This window comes from Marmota flaviventris, chromosome 13 (assembly GCF_047511675.1).
Source record: "Marmota flaviventris isolate mMarFla1 chromosome 13, mMarFla1.hap1, whole genome shotgun sequence".
Taxonomy (NCBI): Eukaryota; Metazoa; Chordata; class Mammalia; order Rodentia; family Sciuridae; genus Marmota; species Marmota flaviventris.
The window spans coordinates 48,524,042-48,546,276 of record NC_092510.1 but is presented as its reverse complement, the minus strand read 5'-3'; the positions used below and the strand labels follow the sequence as shown (position 1 = coordinate 48,546,276).

The 22,235-nt window shown below is 34.1% G+C and overlaps 1 protein-coding gene across 11 annotated transcripts in view; it reads left to right on the top strand.

Annotated features, from left to right (window-relative positions):
* Mpdz (multiple PDZ domain crumbs cell polarity complex component) overlaps positions 1 to 22,235 on the top strand; it is a 168,300-nt gene that overhangs the window by 5,569 nt on the left and 140,496 nt on the right. For 9 of the 11 annotated variants that reach the window (XM_071600647.1, XM_071600646.1, XM_071600645.1 and 6 more), the window contains 2 exons: positions 17,318 to 17,386; positions 19,997 to 20,163. In XM_071600647.1, coding sequence (XP_071456748.1) covers positions 17,371 to 17,386; positions 19,997 to 20,163 — 183 coding nt within the window. In that variant the 5' untranslated portion in view covers positions 17,318 to 17,370. Of the gene's footprint in view, positions 1 to 3,768; positions 3,874 to 16,547; positions 16,567 to 17,317; positions 17,387 to 19,996; positions 20,164 to 22,235 lie in introns of those variants that run through there. The other 2 variants (XM_071600640.1, XM_071600644.1) reach the window with 2 other exon arrangements.

Genomic DNA, 22,235 nt, shown 5'->3' with positions numbered 1-22,235 from the left:
TCACATGGTGGAAGGAGCAAGGCAGCTCTCAGAGGGCTTTGTTGTTGTTTTTGTTAACTATGGATTAAGCCCAGGGCCACTTAACCACTGAGATATATCCCCAGTCATTTAAACAAATTTTTTTTTTTTTTAAGTTTTGAGACAGGGTCTCACTAAATTGCTTAGGGCCTTCCAAAGTTGTTGAGAGTGGCTTTGATGAATTCTCTTTTACAAAGCAGTGATCTCACTCATGAGGCCTCAACCTTGAGGACCTGCTTATCTCCCAAAGACCCCATCTTCTAATACCATCAGCTTGGAAGTTAGGATTTCAACATGGATTTTTTTTTTTGGGGGGGGGGAGGGGTCACAAACATTTGGTCATAGCAGACCCCTTAATAGGTCCTACTTTGTCTAAGACATTACTAAAATTCATGAAGCTTAGGTATTACTCTCCTCCACCCCAAGTTTCCCAAGGCTATTTCATTTTAGTTGAAATCAGGCATGAAGTCTGCTTCTGAACAACATTCAGAACAACATGTTAGGATTGGAGGGGCCTCAATGGTAGAGTTCATTGGAGGGTTGCCTGACCCCTTTCCCTTCCCAACCATGTTTACAATTTTTCAGAGAATACAGAATGTTGCCATTCTCTGCCATTTGGAAAAGTATAGCATTGGTGCTTCTTTATTCTGATATAATTTGTTGAATGTATATTGGATTAGGCTAAATCTCAAAGTATTTTTAGGTCTGTTTTGTAATTTAAAGTTAAGTTCAGTGAGCATCTATTGGGTGTTAAACTCAGTATGTTCTGGCTTCACTCTTTTCAGTGAGGGAACAGGTTCTATTTATTTTCTTGCAGTATTATTTATAATTGACATACACTAAACTGTATATGTGAAAATTGTATAATTTGTTGAATTTTGGTTCATGTGGAACATCCGCTCAATCAAGAGTGTCCACACTTGAGTTTCCTTATGTGCCTTTTTATGCTTTTTATGCTTTCCTAGCTCCCTTATCTACTTATGTCCTGAGTAACTACTGATCTGCTTTCTGTCACTGCAGATTAGTTTTTATTCCCTAGAACTTTAAATAATGGAACTTTTTCCATTGTCTCATAGTATATTCATTCTCAGTTTTGTCAGGTGAAAAATTTTATCTTACATTCTCTAATTGAGTTCTGTGAATTAAACTGACAAATGAAGAGTAAAAGAAAAAGGCATACAAATTTAATTCATGTTTTTAATTTTATATCCAGAGGGCTATACACAAACAAGTGAAGACCCAAAGAAGTTGTTTGACCTGGTGGCTTATATACTATTTTCATAATAAGAGTTGTTCTCTTCTTACTCATAAAGGAGAGGGAAACATCTTTACTGATAGAAATATATATCATATTAACAGAGGGAACTTTTCGCCTTATTTTTGGACAGAAAGGAGGGCAGAAAATCCTCTTGTGTCTTCTTTTTGCCAGTTATTTTCAGTTCAAAGAAATCCTTATGTCAGAATGGTGTATTTTGGGGTGGCATGTGCTGATCTCCTTCATTTTTAACTGACTTCTGTGTTTGATAGTGTTTATCAGTCTTCCTACAGTTAGCCCCTTTTGTTAAGCATAGGATTTAAGTATCCTTATTGAATGTCACTTGAAGTTTCAAAGTGTGTAACCAATTGTTTTAAATACACAACTGGAATTTTATAATAAAAGAATTTAAAATATTTAATGATATCAGGTGATTAAGTAAAATCAAATAATACAAGATCAGTGACTATTAAGGCTTTGGATAAGCTTTTATATCTTACCTTCTGAAGGGTCTAAGCCAAGCACATATTTCGTTTTGAACCCAGTGCTATATTTTCACTGTATGCCAAATTCTCTTTACATACGTACATATTTTTAGTAGTTCTTAATACTTTTTTTTAGATTTGTCTGTCATGCCTTTTGACAAATTTATATTACAGTCATATAGTGAATTGAGTAGCAAAGAAATTAGGTGCCAGGATTATACAAATAATTGCTATTCTGTATATTCCACCTGAGATTATTGAATATACTGAGTTGGAGGGGGATGATCTGGAAGTCTAACTCATTTTAGATTACTGTGACCAATAAAAAAATTCTGTGAGCCACGTGTTTAATTAAAAAATTTCTGTTCACTACAGAAAATGAAAAAAAAAAGCAGTAGTTGAAGTCAATAGTTTCTCCAAAATGTCATCATTTCAATAGGTAATCAATACAAAAAATAATGAGGAATTTTACTTTCTTATATTTGAGAGAATAGCTTTAAAATCAGTTGTGTATTTTATACATAGGCTCACCTCATTTAGAATTAGCCACATTTCCAATGCTTAAGAAATATTTGTGTCGCTTGGTGGCCACATATGTACTGGTCAACACAATGTGGATCAAATATCTAAGCCTTAGGCGCAGAGCAATCAGGAAAAGAGATGTCTTCATTGTATTGTGTAAGCATGTTATGGTGACTGGAACATTTAGGCTTTGAGGTCCTTTCTGATCACTTAATTGAAATTGTTGCAAACAGCAACAACAGAACACTATTTGAAGCATATGTATTCTCTGTTGTTACAGAAGCAAAAGTTGGTTATGATCTTAAAAATATTTAGTCCTTGTGAGTACCACAGTGAAATACTGTTAATGAGTATAGTTAAATAGTAGATCAGTCAATTAAGAAGGAAACAGACCTGTTTATAGAAAGAGAATGAGACCTTTTGAACTGTTTTCAGAGACAGAATACCAGTTGTCCTGAGATGACCCAAGTGAGTCCCACAGAATTACATATGCTAGCTAAATAGGGTACCTTGTTACATTACCTATGAATTAGTAATTAGGGGATTGAATTGGTCTATGCTTATTTATCTTATATGGCTAAGGTTCACATTCAAGTTCATATTAATTTGTATTTCCTTATGCAATTTCCCTTATCTGAATTACTTGGAATCTTGCCAGCAAGATATACATTGCCATCCCTTGCTGATTTTCCACAAGAGTATTCTCAGTCAATGTAGGCTACCACTGACTGACAGGCTTATCAGCAGATTTAGACAGTAACATCTCTTTGCTATCAGAGGAATACAGGTTTTTCTCTAGCAAGTCTATATTATAGATTATGAAAACACTGCTCTTATTGTGGAGAATTTTATTTTCTTCTTGGGTGTATGCATATTCAATTAACAAAGATCTGTAGGTAAATTTTAGTTTAGTGTGGAAGTGAATAGAGAAGCTCATAGCAAATTTTACTTTATTTTATTATTATTATTTTTAGATTAGTCTGTTCTATAATATGTAGACTTCATTAGGTTTTGGAGCTTGCCAGGTATGTTTTTGATTCCATGGGAATTTTTAAATTTACCTCACAAACTATTGAATATTATTTAGGTATTTTGATCTTCCCTTAGATTTAACTTGACCTTTATTAAGGTTATATTTTGGTAATTTGTTTTGAATAGATATAGGAACCAAAGTTATATCACATGACACTGACTTAGCTTAATAAATAGTAATATTATGATTTGCCTGATATTTGACTGTAGTGAGGACTTTCATGAGTATTGTACCTAGTTCAGTATGATCAAGCATGAAGGAATTCTATTATTTCTAACAGATTTTTGCCACCAAGATAATTTTTCTATGTCATATTATATTTTTAAATATCCATGTTCCTTGGAGTTCTAATCTCAGTTCTCCCTCTTTTTTTAAACCCTGCCTTCTTGACTGACCTCCTTTATCTTCAGCAACAATTTAGAGACCAGTGATTCTTCAGGGCCTGATTGCTTAGATGCACATGTGTAACTGATTCATTCTTTCAGCATGTAGTTATTGAGTACCTACTTTGGGACAGCTACTATTTTTGATGCTGAAGATATATATCAACAAGAGAACAGGTAAAGAACAAAATAAAAATGCCTATCTTCTTGCAATTTAAATTCTCTTATTTTCTATTTTATAGAAGCATATTTCAAACGTAATGTGTCCAAAAGGAACACATTTCACCTCTTTCTCTAAAAAGATGTGACGTTTTTCTTCCTACTGTTGTTCTTTCAACAAACAATGACAAAGTATTTCCAGTGCCCAAGATTAAAAACATGAAGAGTTAGCTTCTGTTGCTGTCACTCACTGCTTCCCCTGGCCCCAAGCACTCATCTAGCAGTCATTGAGTCCTTTTGGTTCCCTCTAATGAATGCACCTGTCTTGCCTGCATCTCCTCTCTTTTGCTTGCCATTGTCTTAATCTAGGCTCTCCTTGTTTTTTCTCTTGGGCATTTTGTTAACAGTTTAACATTTGGTTGTGGTGCCATTTTTTTTCCCCTTTCTCTCTGTTGTGTTATTTACACTATTGCCAGAATTCTTACAGAAAATAAAATTTCAAATCCTCCCAATGCTTCTCCCCAATGTCTGTATACTCTAGTATGCCTGTGGGTAAGGTCCCAGGCAGGTCATGGAAGTATTGCTTTCCTAGCTTCTTTCATTACTTCACTCAGAATTGCAGCCCCACTGTCATTTAATTCTCTGGGTTCCTTATGGTTTCCTAACCTTAACAGATAACCCTTCCCTCAGCAAGAAATGCCTTTCCCTCTTCTGGCTTTCACTCATACTCATCTGTTGTATGCATCCTTCAAGATGAGGGTCATGTGTCAGATCTTTTCAAATTCTTCCTGACTCCTGTTGATGCTATTGGGTTCTAGCACATGTTTCAGTGTTAACCGTTTTCATTCAGTTAAGCTGAGAAGTTAGGTACCTGTCTTAGTTCTTTTTTGCCGTAAGCTTTGGTGATAGAGGTAGATAAAAATTTTTGGGAGCTTGAAATTTATAGAATTTGGATGTTCTTCTTAAGTAACAATTTATGACATAAAATTAGATATGAAAATGTTTATTTGGGGGCCAGGGGTGTAGCTTAGTGGTAGAATGGTCACCTGTTATACATGAGGTACTGTGTTCTATCCTCAGCAGTGTGTGCATTTGCGTGTGCGCGTGCCACACACAAACATACACAAATATAAAGTATTTATTTGAAGATGAATAGAAGGACTCTGTGTCTTCATGCTAAACTCCCTGTGACTTATGTTTAGGAAAATGTAAGTGGTCAGTTACGACTTGCTGAAATAATGCAATAGATTTTTCAAGGTATGTAAAACATATCATTATCTGTACATATATCAGTATCTGTATATATCAGTATCTGTAAAATATATCAATATCTGTTTCCATAGTTTTACTTATTTGCTATTGATTTTCTAAAAATTAGGAAACAATGCCAGTTAGCCAACTGATGCTAATACTGTTGACAACTCAGTACAAGGAAATTTACTCAGCTTTAATGACTTGATTTACTACTTGATGTGAAAAAGAAAATAAATTACATTCTTCCTTTGAGATCAAATTTTACTTTGGTGGAGGAAATATTGAGTTTCTCCTGCAAATCTGAATCCATAACCTCAGTCAGCACCTCCTGTTGGTCTGGTGAATGCTAAGGAATTTTCTGAGGGCTTCTTTTGTCTTCTCCATGCAACTTTATCTTTGTATCTGTTCTTTCTTTTGGCTTTCTCCCCTCATCTCTTCTTTCTTTCCTTTTATCTGTGTCTTGCCATATATCAAACCAGTTTTGCCAGGTATGGTGCTGCATGCTTGTAATCTCAGAGACTCAGAAGGCTGAGGCAGGAGGCTCACAGTTCAAAGCCAGCCTCAGCAATTTAGGGCGGTCCTAAGCAACTTAGGCAGGCCCTAGGCAACTTAGCAAGACCTAGTCTCAAAATAAAAAATAAAAAGGGCTTTAGATATAACTTAGTGGTTAAGTGCCCTTGTATTCAATCCCTGGTATCAAAGAAACAAAAAAAATAACCTAACTCCCCAACCCCAAACAAAACACCCATTCTCTTTCCATCTGTCTTCTTTAGTAGATAACTTATACAAAGTGTCAGTACTTTGACTAAACTCTAGTTTGCAATTGTCTGGTTCATTTCTGCTCCTTTGAAGGAGTTTGAACAGGTAAAGAACAGGTAGAAACCCTTATTTGTCAAAAAGAGGTTTTCATTTATAGAAAAGGTGTTATAAAACTGCACTGCATAGGTAAAATGTGGTATAGTTTGTAATGTAATTGCTATCCCAGAAATGATGAATTTTGATTTGTATTAAGTAGTCACTGATTAAATAAGCCGGCATAAATCGATAACAGAAACAGAAAAATAAACAGGTGTTTAGATAGTAAATAAGATATAGAATAATAATAATAGCTTTTATGTGCTTATTACTTCCAGGCATTTTGCATAAGTTATTGTTACTGCCCACTTTACAAAGGAAAGGGCAACTCAGAGGAGTTAAGCAACTTACCTATAATGTCACAACTAGTAAAATCACAGTGTTTCTTCAAAAGAACTTTATAAAGTAACTTGGGAACTGTGAAAACACAGGTGCCTTGAGCTACTTAATCTGGAGGTAAATAGCTGTTTTCTTTCCTGCGTTATTATTATTAGATCCGAAAACTGTGATTTGGTGCAGAGGGACTTGCCTTTGATGCTGTTCCATCTTGGGTTGGATTTAAAAGTTACTTTTACTTACAACCATCATGTATGTAAAGGAAAACACTATCTTTCTGAGCCTCAGTTTTCTTATCTGAAAGTGGGAGTATCAAAATGCATATGTATAAAAAACGCATGTTCTGCATAAGAAAACAGGGTATATGAAAACTATTTTATAAGTAGTTCATTTCAAACAGTAAAAATGATCCCAATTTTGAAGTTAAAACTTTCACTTGTGGAAAATATTTTGTCCTTAGGAAGAATCATTATTATAGTAGATGTAGTAGCAACTAATTCTTAAATGCAGTTTTATTACTGGTTGTTAGTGAATAGCATTTTTTGAAAGCCCCCAATAACAGATTGTTGCTTCAATTTGTAGGTTATAACCAAGCCTACGTTTTAGACATTCCAATGATAAAAACATATTTGGAAAGTTCTGCATCTCCAAGGGAGTATTAGGTGGCAGATTTGTATCTGAGGAATAAAGTTGCTTTTTTAAATCAGCAAAACACTATGAAAAATTGACAAGTTTGTTACTTAAGGAATCCAGTCAGAGTAGATATCCAATCTGATTGAGTAACTTTCAATCCTCCATTCTTATTTCCTTCTTTCCTCTTTTCACTCTTGGTTCTCAAATCCTCCTGCAGCTTTTCAGTATATATAGACTTTTCAGTACGTCCTACAAAAATAGCTATAGAGGCTGGGTGCGATGGCGCATGTCTGTAATCCTAGCGGCTCCAGAGGCTGAGGCAGGAAGATCGAAGTTCAAAGCCAGCCTCAGCAACTTAGTGTGGCCCTGTCACAAAATAAAGGGCTGTGGACATGGCTCAGTAGTTAAATGCCTCTGGGTTCAATCCCTTATACAAACAAAACAAAACAAAACAAAACAAAAAAACCCAAAAGCCTATAGAAATATGATTGCTTAATAAATGATCTGAGTTAGATGATCTTGATAAAGTTATCTCTTTGATCCTCCATTTACATATTTGTAAAATCTGGTGTTAACAAGTTATGTGTTTGGGAATCATTAAAATGCACAAAATTTTCTTATATGTTTCAACAATTAAGCATTGATAATTCCAAAATTTGTTCTGCCAAGTGTATTTGAAGGTTCTGAATTGCTCCATGAAAAGTATTGTGAAGAATAGCCTCAGAGCAAGAGTGATCACTCACAAGCCCTTCATAATACCTGCAGGGTACTTTTCTGCACAGAGCTGGAACTCAACCAAGAGGGCTTGCAAGTCACTAGTTACCACAAGCCCACTTACAGGAGAGAAAAACAGCCACATTAAGTACTACTCCAGTGTCTGTCCCAGAGGACTTCTGATCAGAAATTTGAGACAGCTATTTCTTGAGTAAAGTTTGTAAACTTTGTCTTTATTTATATCCAAACTCAGCAAAGGGAAATTATGGAAGCCACAAACTGAATTTTGAATGCATGATTGATGGGGAAGGACAAAAATATCTAATTATGTATAATACTTATAGCTCAGTAATAACTAAGTAGCTCATATGATAGATGATACTCTTCATAATTTTTATAGGAAAGATTCCAGGATGGAAGAAATAATTTGGAACAATAATATGGAAATGGTGGAAGTATAGTTACTTAAAGAGTTATAGGGAGCCAGGCCTGGTAGTGCCTGCCTGTAATCCCAGTGACCAGGAGGCTGAGGCAGAAGGATCCCAAGTTCTAGACCAGCTTCAACAACTTAGTGAGACCCTGGCTCAAAATAAAAAAGGACCAGGGATGTAGCTTAGTGGTGAAACACCCCTAGATTTAATCTTCTGTACCTACCCCCCATACCCCTTCTCAAGAAAAAAATAGAATAAAAAAGGAAAGATAGAAAATGACCTTTGGAGAATAGTGTAAACCTGAGGTTATTGGATAAGGTGGTAAGTTGAAACAGCATTGTTAATATTCTGGTCAACTCTCCCACCTCCTCTTTCCACCTCCTCTTTCTTTATGGGTATTGGAAAGTTTGTCTCTACTCACCAACCTTTAGGGCTTTCCACTGAAGAATCACTTGGTTACAAATGACAGTGCCAGTTATTGTTTTGTCTAAATATTGTCATTAAGATCTCCTTAACTGAAAATCCTTCCTTGAGTGGGCAGTTGAGAAATAATAGACATCTCGTTACCGTCTGTTCCCTCTTATTACAGTTAAGTTCAAACATAGACCAGTTGCCAGCTGAGTTTCTGGGTCCTGTGGAGAAGCTTTGAGTAGTCTCACTTTTTAGAAGCACCAAGGACACAGTCTTCCCAGGCTTCACTAGGGAATTGCCTCATTGCAGGCAGGCAAAAGGCAGGAGCCTGAAATAATTTCTCTGGAGAATTTGTTGCCAGTGTAGGAATTACACCTGAGAATTCTATGCCACAAAGTTAATTCTTCTGCATGTTTTAGGTCACCCCCCCCCCCCACCAAAAAAAAATATATTGTGGCTAGAGTGAGTACTTTTCGGGAAGCTGGCTGCCTCTGCAATCTGGCATTGGCATGTTGTTCACCTAGAAGTGCAGCCCTTGGAGGAATCCTGTGCCTGGTTCTGTCCAAGAAATATGCTTGGTATGTTGCATCTTGGCCCTTAGCACTGAAAATGTGGTAGCAAATAGGGGCGAACTGCCCAACAACCTAAATTCCTTTTGAGTTTAACTAGGGAGTGAGAACACAGAAGAGACTAAATCTTCTTTATCAGAAACATGTAAATCTTTTCCCCGAATCACTATGATTGGTGGGAGTTAACAATTTGAAGGGAGGGCACTTTGCCCTTTGGAATCTTCTAAGAAAACTTTATGGATGGAAAATATGTGAAAATGGGGGCCCAGTGAAAAGGTGTGGAATCCATAGTTTTAATGTATATTTTGGACTCTTAAAACAATTATGGACTCTTTAAACAATTGGAGGGTGAAGGACATAAATATGATACAATGGACTATAAATAGAATTGATTATCTAATATATTTTTTATAATGAGAAGTTATAGTTTAGTAATAGCAGCAGCCTGAGGTTCTAATCTCAGACATACCCCTGATTTATAGAATCCAGCCTCAGTGAGGTCTAACTTGTGTAGCTGTGAGCTACATGTTTGAGATTCCTTTCAACTCAAATTGACTTTGCAGTTGAGTATAAGCAACACATAAAGAACTTAACTCAGAAAAATCACAAAAAGTAATTTAAGTGTATAATTTTGGAAGTGAACATGAACTGATAAAATGTCTTTATAAAACTAGTATCAATGTGTTTTTGATAATCTGCAATTAAGGAAAGACCATATATACTTTTGAAGGAACAAAGAACATTTCACCTTAGGCCAGGCATCTTTAAAAAAAAAAAGTAATTTTCAAAACCAAAGCAAATTTAATGAGCAGGTTTGTTAGTATAGATACATTTGTTGTGTAAGTTTGCCTACTTGTAAAATGTTTTAATTTCTATATCCTATGTGTTTTCCTTTTAGATAGGATTTTTTCTCCCATTACAAAAGTCCTGACAACAGAAATGAGATAATACTATTTTCATCAAACTTCTTTAAATTTTATGGATTCGTGATAAAAATATTGTTTATATAATGGTGTATTAATATGTCACATCTCCTTATTTTAGTATTATCTTACACGTATTATGACTGTTGATTATATTGAATTGCCTTTTGAATATACATGAAAGATAACATGAATCTCTTTTAATTGAAACAGATATATATTTCTCTACTCTTGGGTTTACTCATCATTCCTGAAGGTGCGGTTTTGGTTTAGATTACGTATATATCCCAAAACAGAACATCAACAGTTGTTGAACATTTTTTGCCTGGCTGCTCTCTGACATGGAGTTGGCAAAGGCTATAAGCATCTGCTTCTAAGTCTTATACCTAAAAAGCTCGATAAAACTAGAAGCAGAGTAGCCACCAGAAAAATCAAAGTAAATTAAAACTGAAAATGATTAATTTTTGAGGAAATCTTTTCATATTTCCTTTTTTTTTTTTTGCTGGAATTAAGTAATCTAGCTTGAAGAAATTATTTATTTGGGACCATTTACCAAGGGTAAGAAATTTCCTGAGTAATTTAGTAGTTTGCAGTGAAATATTTTTTTGATAAGGAAAGATGGCAGGGAGGATTTTTAAAAATATTGTGAATTTTAAAGAAAAAATATGTTCATCTCTAATTTGTGTCCTCTCCCACAGCAGATATTGATAACATTTTCATGTATTTACTGCCAATAGCTTAGTTTTAAAAATTTTTTTTAATGAAAATTTTCAAATGTACATAAAGGCAAGCAGAAGAGTGCAGTAATCTGGTATCTATTCTTCATTTTTAATAACCTTCAGTTCATGGTCAGCTTTGTTTTTTCTTTACTCGCTGTCCATTTCCATTTTTTTGAAGTAAATTGCAGATATTGCACCATTTGGTCAATAAATATTATAATCCGCTTACTTTTTATGAGTATACTTTAAAACATGAAAATATTGCTTTCTTAAAAAAATAGAGGAAGCTAAATTCCCTCTTTGACATGTTTTGAAGCTAGTCCTTGTTTCTGTTCGTCTCTGAAAGTAATTATTGCTGTGATTTCAGAATGTGGGCTTTTAAGCCATCCTTAAATATGATGAAAGCAAATATGTGTATTTATGTAACATATATTATTATGTATACATTTAAAATTTAGATAAGTTGTATCAAACTATACTTATTCTCAAATCTCAATTTTATCTTCAAAATCTGGATTACAAATCCATTCTTTAGTAACTCTAATATTTTCATAGTTATAGTAAATATAGATATCTAAATTTATTTTAACTCTCTTATTTGTGTTTCTTGTTTGACTGTGCTTTTGCTTTTTTCTTTATTCTCAATCTTTTTTAGTTTTCTTGAGTATTTGTTTGTTTCATCTTTTTTTCCACCTGGTATATCAATTATATAGAGTCTGTATAATTTCTGTTATTTTAATGGTACCTTAAATTTTTAATATGCACATTTGGCTTATTTTTCTAGTGGTGTTTGGAGTAAGAGCATTTTTATTTTCTTTTTCTTTCTTTTTTTTTTAAAGAGAGGAGGGAGAGAGAGAGAGAGAGAGAGAGAGAGAGAATTTTTTAATATTTATTTTTTAGTTTTCGGCGGACACAACATCTTTGTTTGTATGTGGTGCTGAGGATCGAACCCAGGCCACACGCATGACAGGCGAGCGTGCTACCCCTTGAGCCACATCCCCAGCCCGCATTTTGATTTTCTATAAATGTAGTTTTTTTTTAGCCAGAAGTATTTTCATTATTTGTGAATGTTGGTGACAGAACTGTGGGTTCATTTATGTAATGAACTCTCTGATCCCATGTTTTTGGACACTGGACTTATTCTTTGTTTGGTTATAGCTTGTGGCTTTTCTCATGCTCTTACTAAAACTGAATACTTCATGGTATTTTATTCACTCACAGCTGTAACTTTACATGCCTTGTTTTTCTGATATAACTGTTTCCCAATTACGATTCTTAATTACCTCAGTGCTCTTATTAAAATTGTCTTTCCAGCCCGGCGAGGTGGTGCACACCTGTAATCCCAGTGGCTCAGGAGGCTGAGACAGGAGAATCGCAAGTTCAAAGCCAGCCTCAGCAAGGACAAGGCACTCAGCAACTCAGTGAGACCTTGTCTCTAAATAAAATACAAAATCAGGCTGGGATGTGGCTCAGTGGTCCAGTTTCCCTGAGTTCAGTCACTGGTACCAAAAAAAAAAAAAAAGTCTTTGCTAGTAAGATCTCAGATTTTTATTGGAAGTGGAGTTTCCAAATCAAAGGAGGAAATGTGCCAGCCTTGTTACCTCTTCCTTTCCCTTTTCTCACCCATACCAATCCAGGTACAACAAATTTTGCAGTGCTCAGGAGGTACTTCTCACAACTTCTGTCTTAACTCCTGCCTGTTTTTTAGGCCTTCAGGAAGTTTTCCCTGACTCCTCAGTGTGGCATTTGGGTCCCCTTTTTGTGTTTCTGTATTTTAATAGTCATCTTACTGTTTTTTTTTTTTTCCCATTCACTTATATTGGGTTCCCAGACTGAGTCTTCATTTCTCTAATTCTGCCACCTGATAGCATGCCCATCATGTGGGCACCTTGTGTGTATATTGAATGGGTTAATAACAGAATTTGAGTTCTCTTCTAACCCAATAAACGCCTCAGACTTTTTACTTTGGACAAGTATATGGCTTCATAAATGGAGGATAAGAATATCAATGAAAAAGAATATCTATATATGAAGTATGTTGATAAGCGAAATTTCCTTGATAGTTAATTTTCTTTGATTTTTGGGGAACAAAATTGAATTAATAAATTTTATTCTTACTTTAGGCATTTGGAAATATTTAGAAATGACAACTTGAAAATAAAAATTGTGCTCAGGAATACTTTTTCTGATCAAAGCCTATAAGAATGAGAGCAAAGTTAAAAAGAACAGATGCTAAGAAAAGGCTGATGTTTTCTGCTGATGACAACATGATATTGGTGGATACCGTGACGTTTCTTTCCTTTCAGAGCAATAGTTCAGTAATGTTATCCAAGGTAGAAATTATGACTGAAGGTGTAATATTGCTGTCATTACCAACTGAATTGATAACAAACTACCTGTAAACAGCTACAATCTTGCTTTTGTCTGCTAACTTCAGTAGTGCTGAGGCTGCTATAAATGAGACAAATGCTAAATTTAAGCCAATAACAGATGATGAACAACTTTGACAAGCTACAAACCATCACAACAAGCTTTTTAAATTTTGTGTTCCTTATTCAGTCAGAATTGTTTAGAAAATTGTATGCATTTGGGGCAGTTTCTCTTCATAGAGTTATTTTTAGCACAAAACATATTTCATTTGTTCATTGCCATGAAATCTGCATTGGACAGATTTGTGTTGTTTCAAACACTGATTCTTTTCTACATAAAAGCTGTGTCTCCATGTTACCAGTACAACTTGTTGGAAATTAAAAATGATTAGGCAATTACTCTGTTTCTTTTCATCAATAAAAGCAAATACTCAGTTTGATTTCTCTCCCCTGCTGAAACTGATGTTATCAACCAGTTGTTGGGTAATCATATGGTCACAGATAGAATCTTTAGATTTATTAAGGATTTGGTAATGTTGTCATTATATTTTGACAGGAAGCTCTCAGGCCTTAAATTAAAATGTTGTCTTAAATTTAAAATTTCTAAGCAAATACATATATAGTAGACTTGCCATATGGAATAACAAATGCCCAATTAAAGGTGAATTAAAGCTGGGCATTGTGGTACACACCTGTAGTCCTAGCTACTTGGGAGGCTGAGGGAGAAGGGTCACAAATTCTGAGGCCAGCCTTGGCAACTTAGAAAGACCCTGTCTCTACATAAAAATAAAAAGGGTTGGGGGTTATAGTCCAGTGGTAGAGCATCCTATGCAATTCCCAAAATCAACACAACAACAACAACAATAATAACAAACAAAAGTATTTCAAATAAATAACAAAATTAGTTTTTTAAATATAACTATCTTCTAAGTACTGTATAGGTTATTCACTAAAAAAAATAATTTATCTGAAACTCAGATTTAACTAGGCATCATGTATTTTTATTTGCTAAATCTGAGCTATTCTATATTAAGATAGAAAGCTGAAAAAGAATGCAGTGCAAAATAGGTTTCCTTCAGTGTCCTCTGTTCCTGTCATAGTTTACTATTAGCCATAAAACTTGCAGAAATATTTTATAAACTTGTGCCTATTATGCTTTTAAAAACAACATGTACCTAATAATTTTTCTTGAATAAGCATTTCCCTTATATTATACAAGTTGTAGCAATTTAATGTATTATACTGCACATTTTTAAAAAAATTGACAATATATTTATATTCATATGCTTTACACTTGGGTCCTTATTTCTTCCTTTCATTTCACCTCATAAAGGGCAAGGTCTGCATGGCAATTTTGAACTTGGAAAAGGGAAAAATGTGGTAAGATAAATTTTTCCTCCTAATGAGGGGCAGCATATTGTAGGAGTTAATTGTGGGCTCTGGAGCCTATCTGCCTGTACTCAAACTCTAGATTCATTACTTACTAGTGGTGTGATTTAGGCAAGTTTCTTAGTCTTTTTATGACTTATGTAAAGCCAATGGATTGTATGACTGTTAAAGGATATAACTGGATAGCATGCTTCAGTAAGTGCCTAGCATTTTGTAGGTGCCCTGTTTGCTGTTATTATTGCTGCTTCTGCCCCCATAGTAGTGTAGATCTCCTGGTCATCTCTATAGCTCATCTCTACTGCCTCTTTGATTCAGCATTGTCACTGCTAGCATGAATTGCCCAGGAAGAACCTGGGCTGCTTCTGACCTATTGTTGGGTCTCCTATAAGACTTACCCTATGACCATGGTCTGCTTTTATGACCCAGGTACCCTTATATTTCCATGTAGTGTTGAAATGGGTAAAAAGAGAAGGGAGATGGTAAGGTGGTGAAAATGAATTTGCAGTTTGAAAGAAGTAGATTTGATCTATCTTAAAAGTTCTTCAATTACAAATGATTTATATATAATTAGAACTGAATTTACTGGGTTTTGGGGATAAGGATAAGGGACATAAGAAAAACCCTTTTTAAAAAAACCAAACAAACAACTTATCTCTTTGGCATGGTTGTAAATAGTGAAATCCCCTGTAAACTTCAAAAAAGCTATGATTTTATTTTAGGGACATTAGACCAGTACAGAGAAGCTATGAAACTGTACTATGTTTTATCACTGAAATTCACATATGTTACTGTTAGCTCTCTCCTGGGAGACACTGTCAGCGACTTGCAACAGGAGTGGCTTTTTTTTTTTTATTAAACTCTTACAACAAGTTTTTTGAGGGGTGGGTAGTAGTGTAAGTAGCTCTACATCTGCATTACTGACTTCTTGGTGAACTTTGGATGGCCGTGTTTTTCTCTGTTGGGAACTTCCTGCCCAACTTTCTCTGCAGACTCTTCATAAATCAGTGGCTATATTCATAGGCTACCTTTCCCCCACGTCATGAATAGTGCCTATCTTTCTGAGTTAATTTTTCATAAGGTAAAGTGGATAGAGCTAAGTTTTATTGTGCATACCAAACATTAATATATATATATAATTATTTTCCTTCTAAAATTTATTAATAAGATTTATTTGTAAATAGATCTAGAGTCAGAAAAAATATGCAACTTAACAAGGACAAACTTATTCATGCTTCTTCATTGCTTTCATGGTTCCTCTGTCTATTTAATTAGATACATGTTGGTAGACTTGGGGTCTCCTGACTTTTAGGTTTAATTTTTCAGAAGTTAATTTTTTTCAGAGGGTACTTGCTATTATGATATTTTTTGAAAGAGTATTGTAGTTTCCTTATAAATAAGAATTAAAAATATCGCAAATTTATCTTTAAGTTCTCTGTATAGTGCCTCATGAATATATACTGTCTTGCATGGGAATGCTAACCTATATGGACTCAACATTAATCCTGAATGTATATTTTATAATTATGAGTTTTTTGTAAGCTGGAAATTAGCATACATTATTTATCTCATTTATCACAAGATACTCAATGAATAAGTTTATATTCTATAAAACCAAGGTTGAGATGTTAGGCTACTTGCTAAAAGCTACACTGTTATTTAAGTTTTAATTCTAGGTCAGAGCCAGTGCCCTCTCCTTGATACTAGGGCAGTTTTAAAATAAGTGCCACTAGTTGAGCTGTTTGACTATTTGGAATGGAGTTGGTGTTTTTAGACTACTGTTCTATATTGGGATAAGGAAGTTAGCAAGTACTATTTTCTGTTATTATTCAGAGCAAATTGTAGGCATTGATGTTCTATGCATCTGCTCATCTACATATATCTACTTTTTGCCAGGAATCCTTTCCTCTTGAAGAGGTAATAGAGGGCAACTTGGTCTTTCTCAGAAAAATGGCCTGTCTCACCTTCCAGTTGAAGAATGAGGATATGTGGTGATAGATTCCTTCTCTGAGAAGACTGACACCTGGTTAACTCAGGATTTTCTGCGAAGCAAAGGGTGGTTGTACCTCTGGAGACAGTTGTGCAGAATTGTATAGCAGAGGCTGATTATGGTTAGTGATGTGGATGTTGGCTGTGCATATCTGTACCCAGGACTTCAAAGTGTCCAATTAAGTGTTTCCAGAGAAAGATAAGATCTATGTGAAGATAAAGAAGGAATTGAGAAGGTATTTTTAAGTGGAAAGAGGAGAACATTATAGTTAGAAGGATAGTTTAAAAACCTTTGAAAAATTTAAGAGGGCACTCTCTTTTATTCAGTTTTTAATCCATGATTTAATGTATTAAAGCAGTATAGTATTACCTGTACTGCTTTGGTGTCACAGTTCTTGTCTAATTGGTATGTATATTATCTTCCCAGTTAAGGCTGTGAGCATTTGAGGGTAAGATCACAAATTCATTTATCATTTTTGCCTAGAGAATTTCATATGCAGATTCAAGTAAGCTCCTTATTCTGTGGTTAAGGATCTGTAAATTAATCCAAGATTACAGTGGTCTGTGCTGAGAAGCTCTTCAGGAAATATTTTAGAAACTTGTACCATCTTATTTAAAACAGAATTTAAGCTTTTCTACTTATTATTGCAGTTAACATGGGTATGTGCATATCATTTTGAGTAAGTTCTAGAGTGCTGACTTTTTTTTTTTTTTTTTTGCCTGTAATGGGAACTACGTGAAGTTATATCAACAGGAGTTAATGGTCAGAGGAATTACAATGGTATCAAGTGCTATTTAGAGTATTTAGTTTTAGAAGAAAATTACAGTTCTGAGAAAACATAACCCTTTCATTTTATGTCCTTTTTCCCTCAGAGTTCCATTTTAGTTGCTGTTTGAAATCATTTTAGAGAAGAACTTTGAAAGAAATGTTGGAAACCATAGGTAAGACTTATTCTTTTTTTTCTGCATTTTTAAAAGTTGAAACTCCCTCCTTTGGGATCTTTGAGTATGATATGTTTTATATAGCAGATTCTATCTGTGGTAACTTAGATTTAAAAGGTTGTTATCCACTAACATTGTGCCAGGATAATACTTTTCTGTATTTGATCAGTCTCATGTGAAGTGTTACAAAACACACATAATTTGTACATAAAAATAAATATGACATTCTACCATTTATGGGTCTTAATAAAGCTTAATGTATACCTAATTCTAATTCATGAACCCAGTTGTAGTTAATATTTGTTTCTGGATTACAGGAGAAAATTTATTAGTATTTTAATATTGAAAGATGACCATTATTCTTGTATTTGTGGCTGAATTGCCTCTGAGCTCTTGGGTGTGTGTGTGTGTGTGTGTGCGCGCGCGCGTGCGTGTATGTGCGTGTGTATTTTACTGGGGATTGAACCCAGCACTCTACCACTGATCTGTACTCTCATCCCTTTTTTAAAATAAAATTATTTTGAGAAAGAGTCTTGTTAAGTTGCTCATTGTGGTGGCAAACTTGTGACCCCTCCTGCCTCAGCATCCTAAGTAGCTGGTATAACAGGCATGTGCCATACCTGGTTGAGCTCTTGCTTTTACTTGACAAGGAGAACAGTAACAATCTCTTTAGCTGGTAACTTCATTGAAGGCAATTTAATTTCCTCATGAGATAATTTAGGTTGAAATAGCTAGATTTCCCATGTTTGTGTTAATCCCTTCTAGAGAAACTAGTTTATACGTCTGTTTACAAGTATATCAGGTGTGGTACATATCTGCCATCATCAGACATAGCAGTCCTGTACGTATTCCAGGTAGCTTATCTATTATAACTTTTTGAAGGTATCTAGATTTTACTCTGTCACCTTGATGATTACGGTTGATGCTTAGATAGCTTCATGTTTTAAGGGTAGGAGGAGAGTCGATGGCAGTAAAAGAAACAGGAGCTTCTTTTATGATCATGCGACTTTTGTTCCTGGTCCTATGCTGATCATAAAAATGCATGGATGTACATCTCTATCACTCATTTTATACTGAAGTAATACACCATAAAGAGAAATAGCCTACACAAAAGTGGAAAGGAAAGGAAAGGGGAAGTACAGACTTATGTAAATCATTACTTTCTCAGCTTTGTTCTGTTAGCTATTACTACTGAGTTGGACACCTTGTAACAATTGCCATGAGAATTAATATATTCACATTCTAAGTTACCATGGGAAATGATCCAGATGAAAATTCTCGGGTACATCTTTATCATTATTTGCTTTAAAATTTCTGCTTGAGTAAATGTTATTTTATTTCATTTTTTTTGTTTATGTAAAATCATGATCTTTGTTAATTCATATTTTAATTGCCCAATTTCTGTGTAATTCCAGATTTGGAGCTATATAAAGTATTTCTAGTAATGATTGCCATTATATATAAAGTATCTCTAGTAATTGGTTACTGTGATATTTCAAATATATTTTAATACAGGTACTTCTTATCATCCGGAAAGTGTTAGGACATTATCTGAGTACAATCTCTATTAAAAATAAAAAACAAATTTGGCTTAAATTATAAATAAGTGTGTATGTATGACTACAAAGATATGTTTTTGGCTATTATTTGTGGTAGAAATTCACTACTGGTAGAAGTAAGTATATAAGATATAAGAACTGTTAGGACATACTTAAATATTTACTTTTTAAAAAAACTTTGTGCCTGATTTATAAAGCATTTAATAATTATTTGAATTGGATTAGTTTGAAGCATATGTAAATATGGTATTTAATTTGGGGAGGAAGATATTTCAACTATTAAAAAGTAACTTATTTGAAATACTCTGTGTTATTCTGATGTATTTTTAAATAAATTCTCAATTGTAGAATACTTTGCTTCTTAATATGTGAAATTATTATATTTTGGATATTATGATTAATCATTAACATTATCCATATCCACTTGTTAGTGAGCCAATTATGTTGCTAATTTTTTTATATGTAAATAAGCATTTTCATATCTTTTAAAAGAAGGCAGATATCTGCATTTTTGAGGTCACAGATCATTTGGTTTTTATTTAAAAAAAAGTCATGATTTTTATGAAAGAGTTGAAACAGCTCACATTGGAATTTAGAGAGCCATCATGTGAATTGGTTTCTGTGACTAGTTGTATTCAGCACACAATATAACCAATTTCTTGCTTTCAAAGAAACTTTCTTATAGGAGCCTTCAAGGTTTGTGGGGCACATTTCCAGTTACATGTTACATGTTACATGTTACACCATTTCTGTTTTATCTCCAAACCAATCCCATTGGTTTGAAGCAAATGTAAATATAAAAAATACTGTGTAATTTGCTGTTTAATTTTGAGAGAAAATATTCAAAGTATTAAAAAGTGCTCAGTCTTGTACTTTTTGTTCTTTTGTACTTTATTAAAATTGTATACTTTTGTAAAACTTTTTACTCAAAAAAGACAATTTTGTGCACTTAAGAGGCATGATTTGAGAATTTCCACAAGCATGGGATCCTTATATGCTTGATATGAATGTTTTGAGTCCTGTTATTTACTAATGCTACTCTTTGGAATAGATAAAAATCGGGCCCTGCAGGCAGCAGAGCGCTTGCAAGCCAAGCTACGAGAACGTGGGGATGTAGCAAATGAAGACAAACTCAGCCTTCTAAAGTCAGTCCTGCAGAGCCCACTCTTCAGTCAGATTCTGAACCTTCAGACTTCTGTACAGCAGCTGAGAGACCAGGTAGGATATCATTGGGGTGTTCACAGCATGGCATAGATCTTGTGAAAGGATTGTTTTTTTCTGAAGGCTGATTTTCGAATGTGTTAATGAATAGTTAATGAAGTCATTTAAACCTCCAAACAAGACATTCAAATTCACCATGGCTTTTTCTTCCTAGTTATTTTTACAGTGGTTGTTGCCGTATACTGTAGATGATATGACATTGTGTTGAAAGCTGTGTGGATGCTGAAGAATGAGTTTCTACAGGAAAAGGGGATGATAAAAGTATGTTTGGGGTAGATGGTTGTAGACTTGGTTTCCATCATCACTAAGGCTCATTGTTCATGTGATCTTACTCATTCAGATTCGGATTTGAGTAAGCTTGTAAGATTTCAGATAAGCCTAGATTTGCATGTGTAATCATGTGTGTAAGGAAGGGAAATCACCTCTATTTTGACAGTAAAAGGAATAATTACATTGTCATCAGTTAGAGGAATTGCAGTTCTCACTTCTTAAAAGAGTGTAAGTAGCAATTGCTTCTATGACAGCATCAGATGGTAGAACTTCTAAATGTAACACTGTGTTTCTCCTGTAAAAATTATGAGCATTTATACTAAAATTGAAACGTATCATAGTGACAGAGTGAAAACTAAAGTCAGATGTTCTCTGAACTTACTTAATTTAATCACTATTTCTCAGGTTTTTAAAAAAAATATTTTTAAAACAGTTCATATCCTCATAAGGTTTGAAGTTAATTATGCCTTCAAGTTCTCATTCTCATGTTTTTAGAATTAATTTAATGGTTATGGATGACTTGCTAGCAAATATTCTGCCTTAAAAGATTAAAAAAGAATCTTGAAAACTAGTTTCATAATACAGTGAAAGAATAGCTCCAATAAAAAATTCCCAAATAGTGCTGGAGGTGTAACTCAGTGGTAGGACTGTGGGTTCAATTCCCAGTACGATAAAAATATCAGAAGACAAAAAACAACACTCAAAAGTGTGCTAAATGCAAAAGGTAAAACAGTAGTAATAGAAAAGGAATTTGTTTAATGTCGTGTTAACTTCTTAATCTACATTTGTATATTTGTAGCCCCTCTAAAATAAATCAAGAATAATCTTCAGACATATGTCATAATTTCTATGTAATGATTTTAAAAGTCATGATCATGAATTTTAAAAGGTGTTTTTGTTATTTGTAGTGTGTTTATCCCCTTTGTAAGTTATGGAGATACTAATTTTCAATACTAACTTTCAGAACAAATTGGTAAACTTATGGAGAAACCACCCTCTTGAATGTAAATGTAATTATGATGGGAATAATCATCTGGTTTTTCAGAGTATAGAGAGGTTGAACAGATATCTTCTATTTATTGTATTGTATGGAAATGTGATTAAAATGGGAAGGAAGTTAAAATAAATAGAGTATCAACAAGTACACCACTAGTCTAGTGAGATAAATCATTATTTTCCTGCTAACCAGCCTTACGAATGGCAAAGAATCTTTTTCCCTCCTGTGTCTGATGAAAGAAAGGGACAAATGGACCTACTTGCTAAGCTTGATTTAATATTTTCAAATGAAAATAGGATATGGGCTCTATTACTATTTGAGTCCTACATGGTTCACATGAAAACTACTTGGAAATCTATTGAGCATAATAATAGAGGCTCAAGTTCTGTGACTAATATATGCTATGATTTTGCTATTTTATTAATAATGTATTTAAGACTAAATTGTGAATTCTGAAGGCATGTCTTACATGTCTGTGGATTTTGTGTCCTTAGTCACTCTTTATGTAGAAGAGAAAGCTAACAATAAAAGGGACCATGGAAAGTATCTAGCTTGGAGAGGTTAAGTGATTTGTTTTTAAGGGTAAAGCCAGAACTAGAATTCAGTTTTCTTGGCTCCCTGGGCTTCTTTCCCCCTTTTAGGCTTTGAAGACTATCTTATATCTTCTTTTCTTTTTTTTTTTTTTTTGCTAATTTATTAATTTATTTTTATTTATTTATTTTTTTTTTATTTTTTTTTTTTATTGGTTGATCAAAACATTACACAGCTCATGACATATCATCTTCCATACATTTGATTCAAG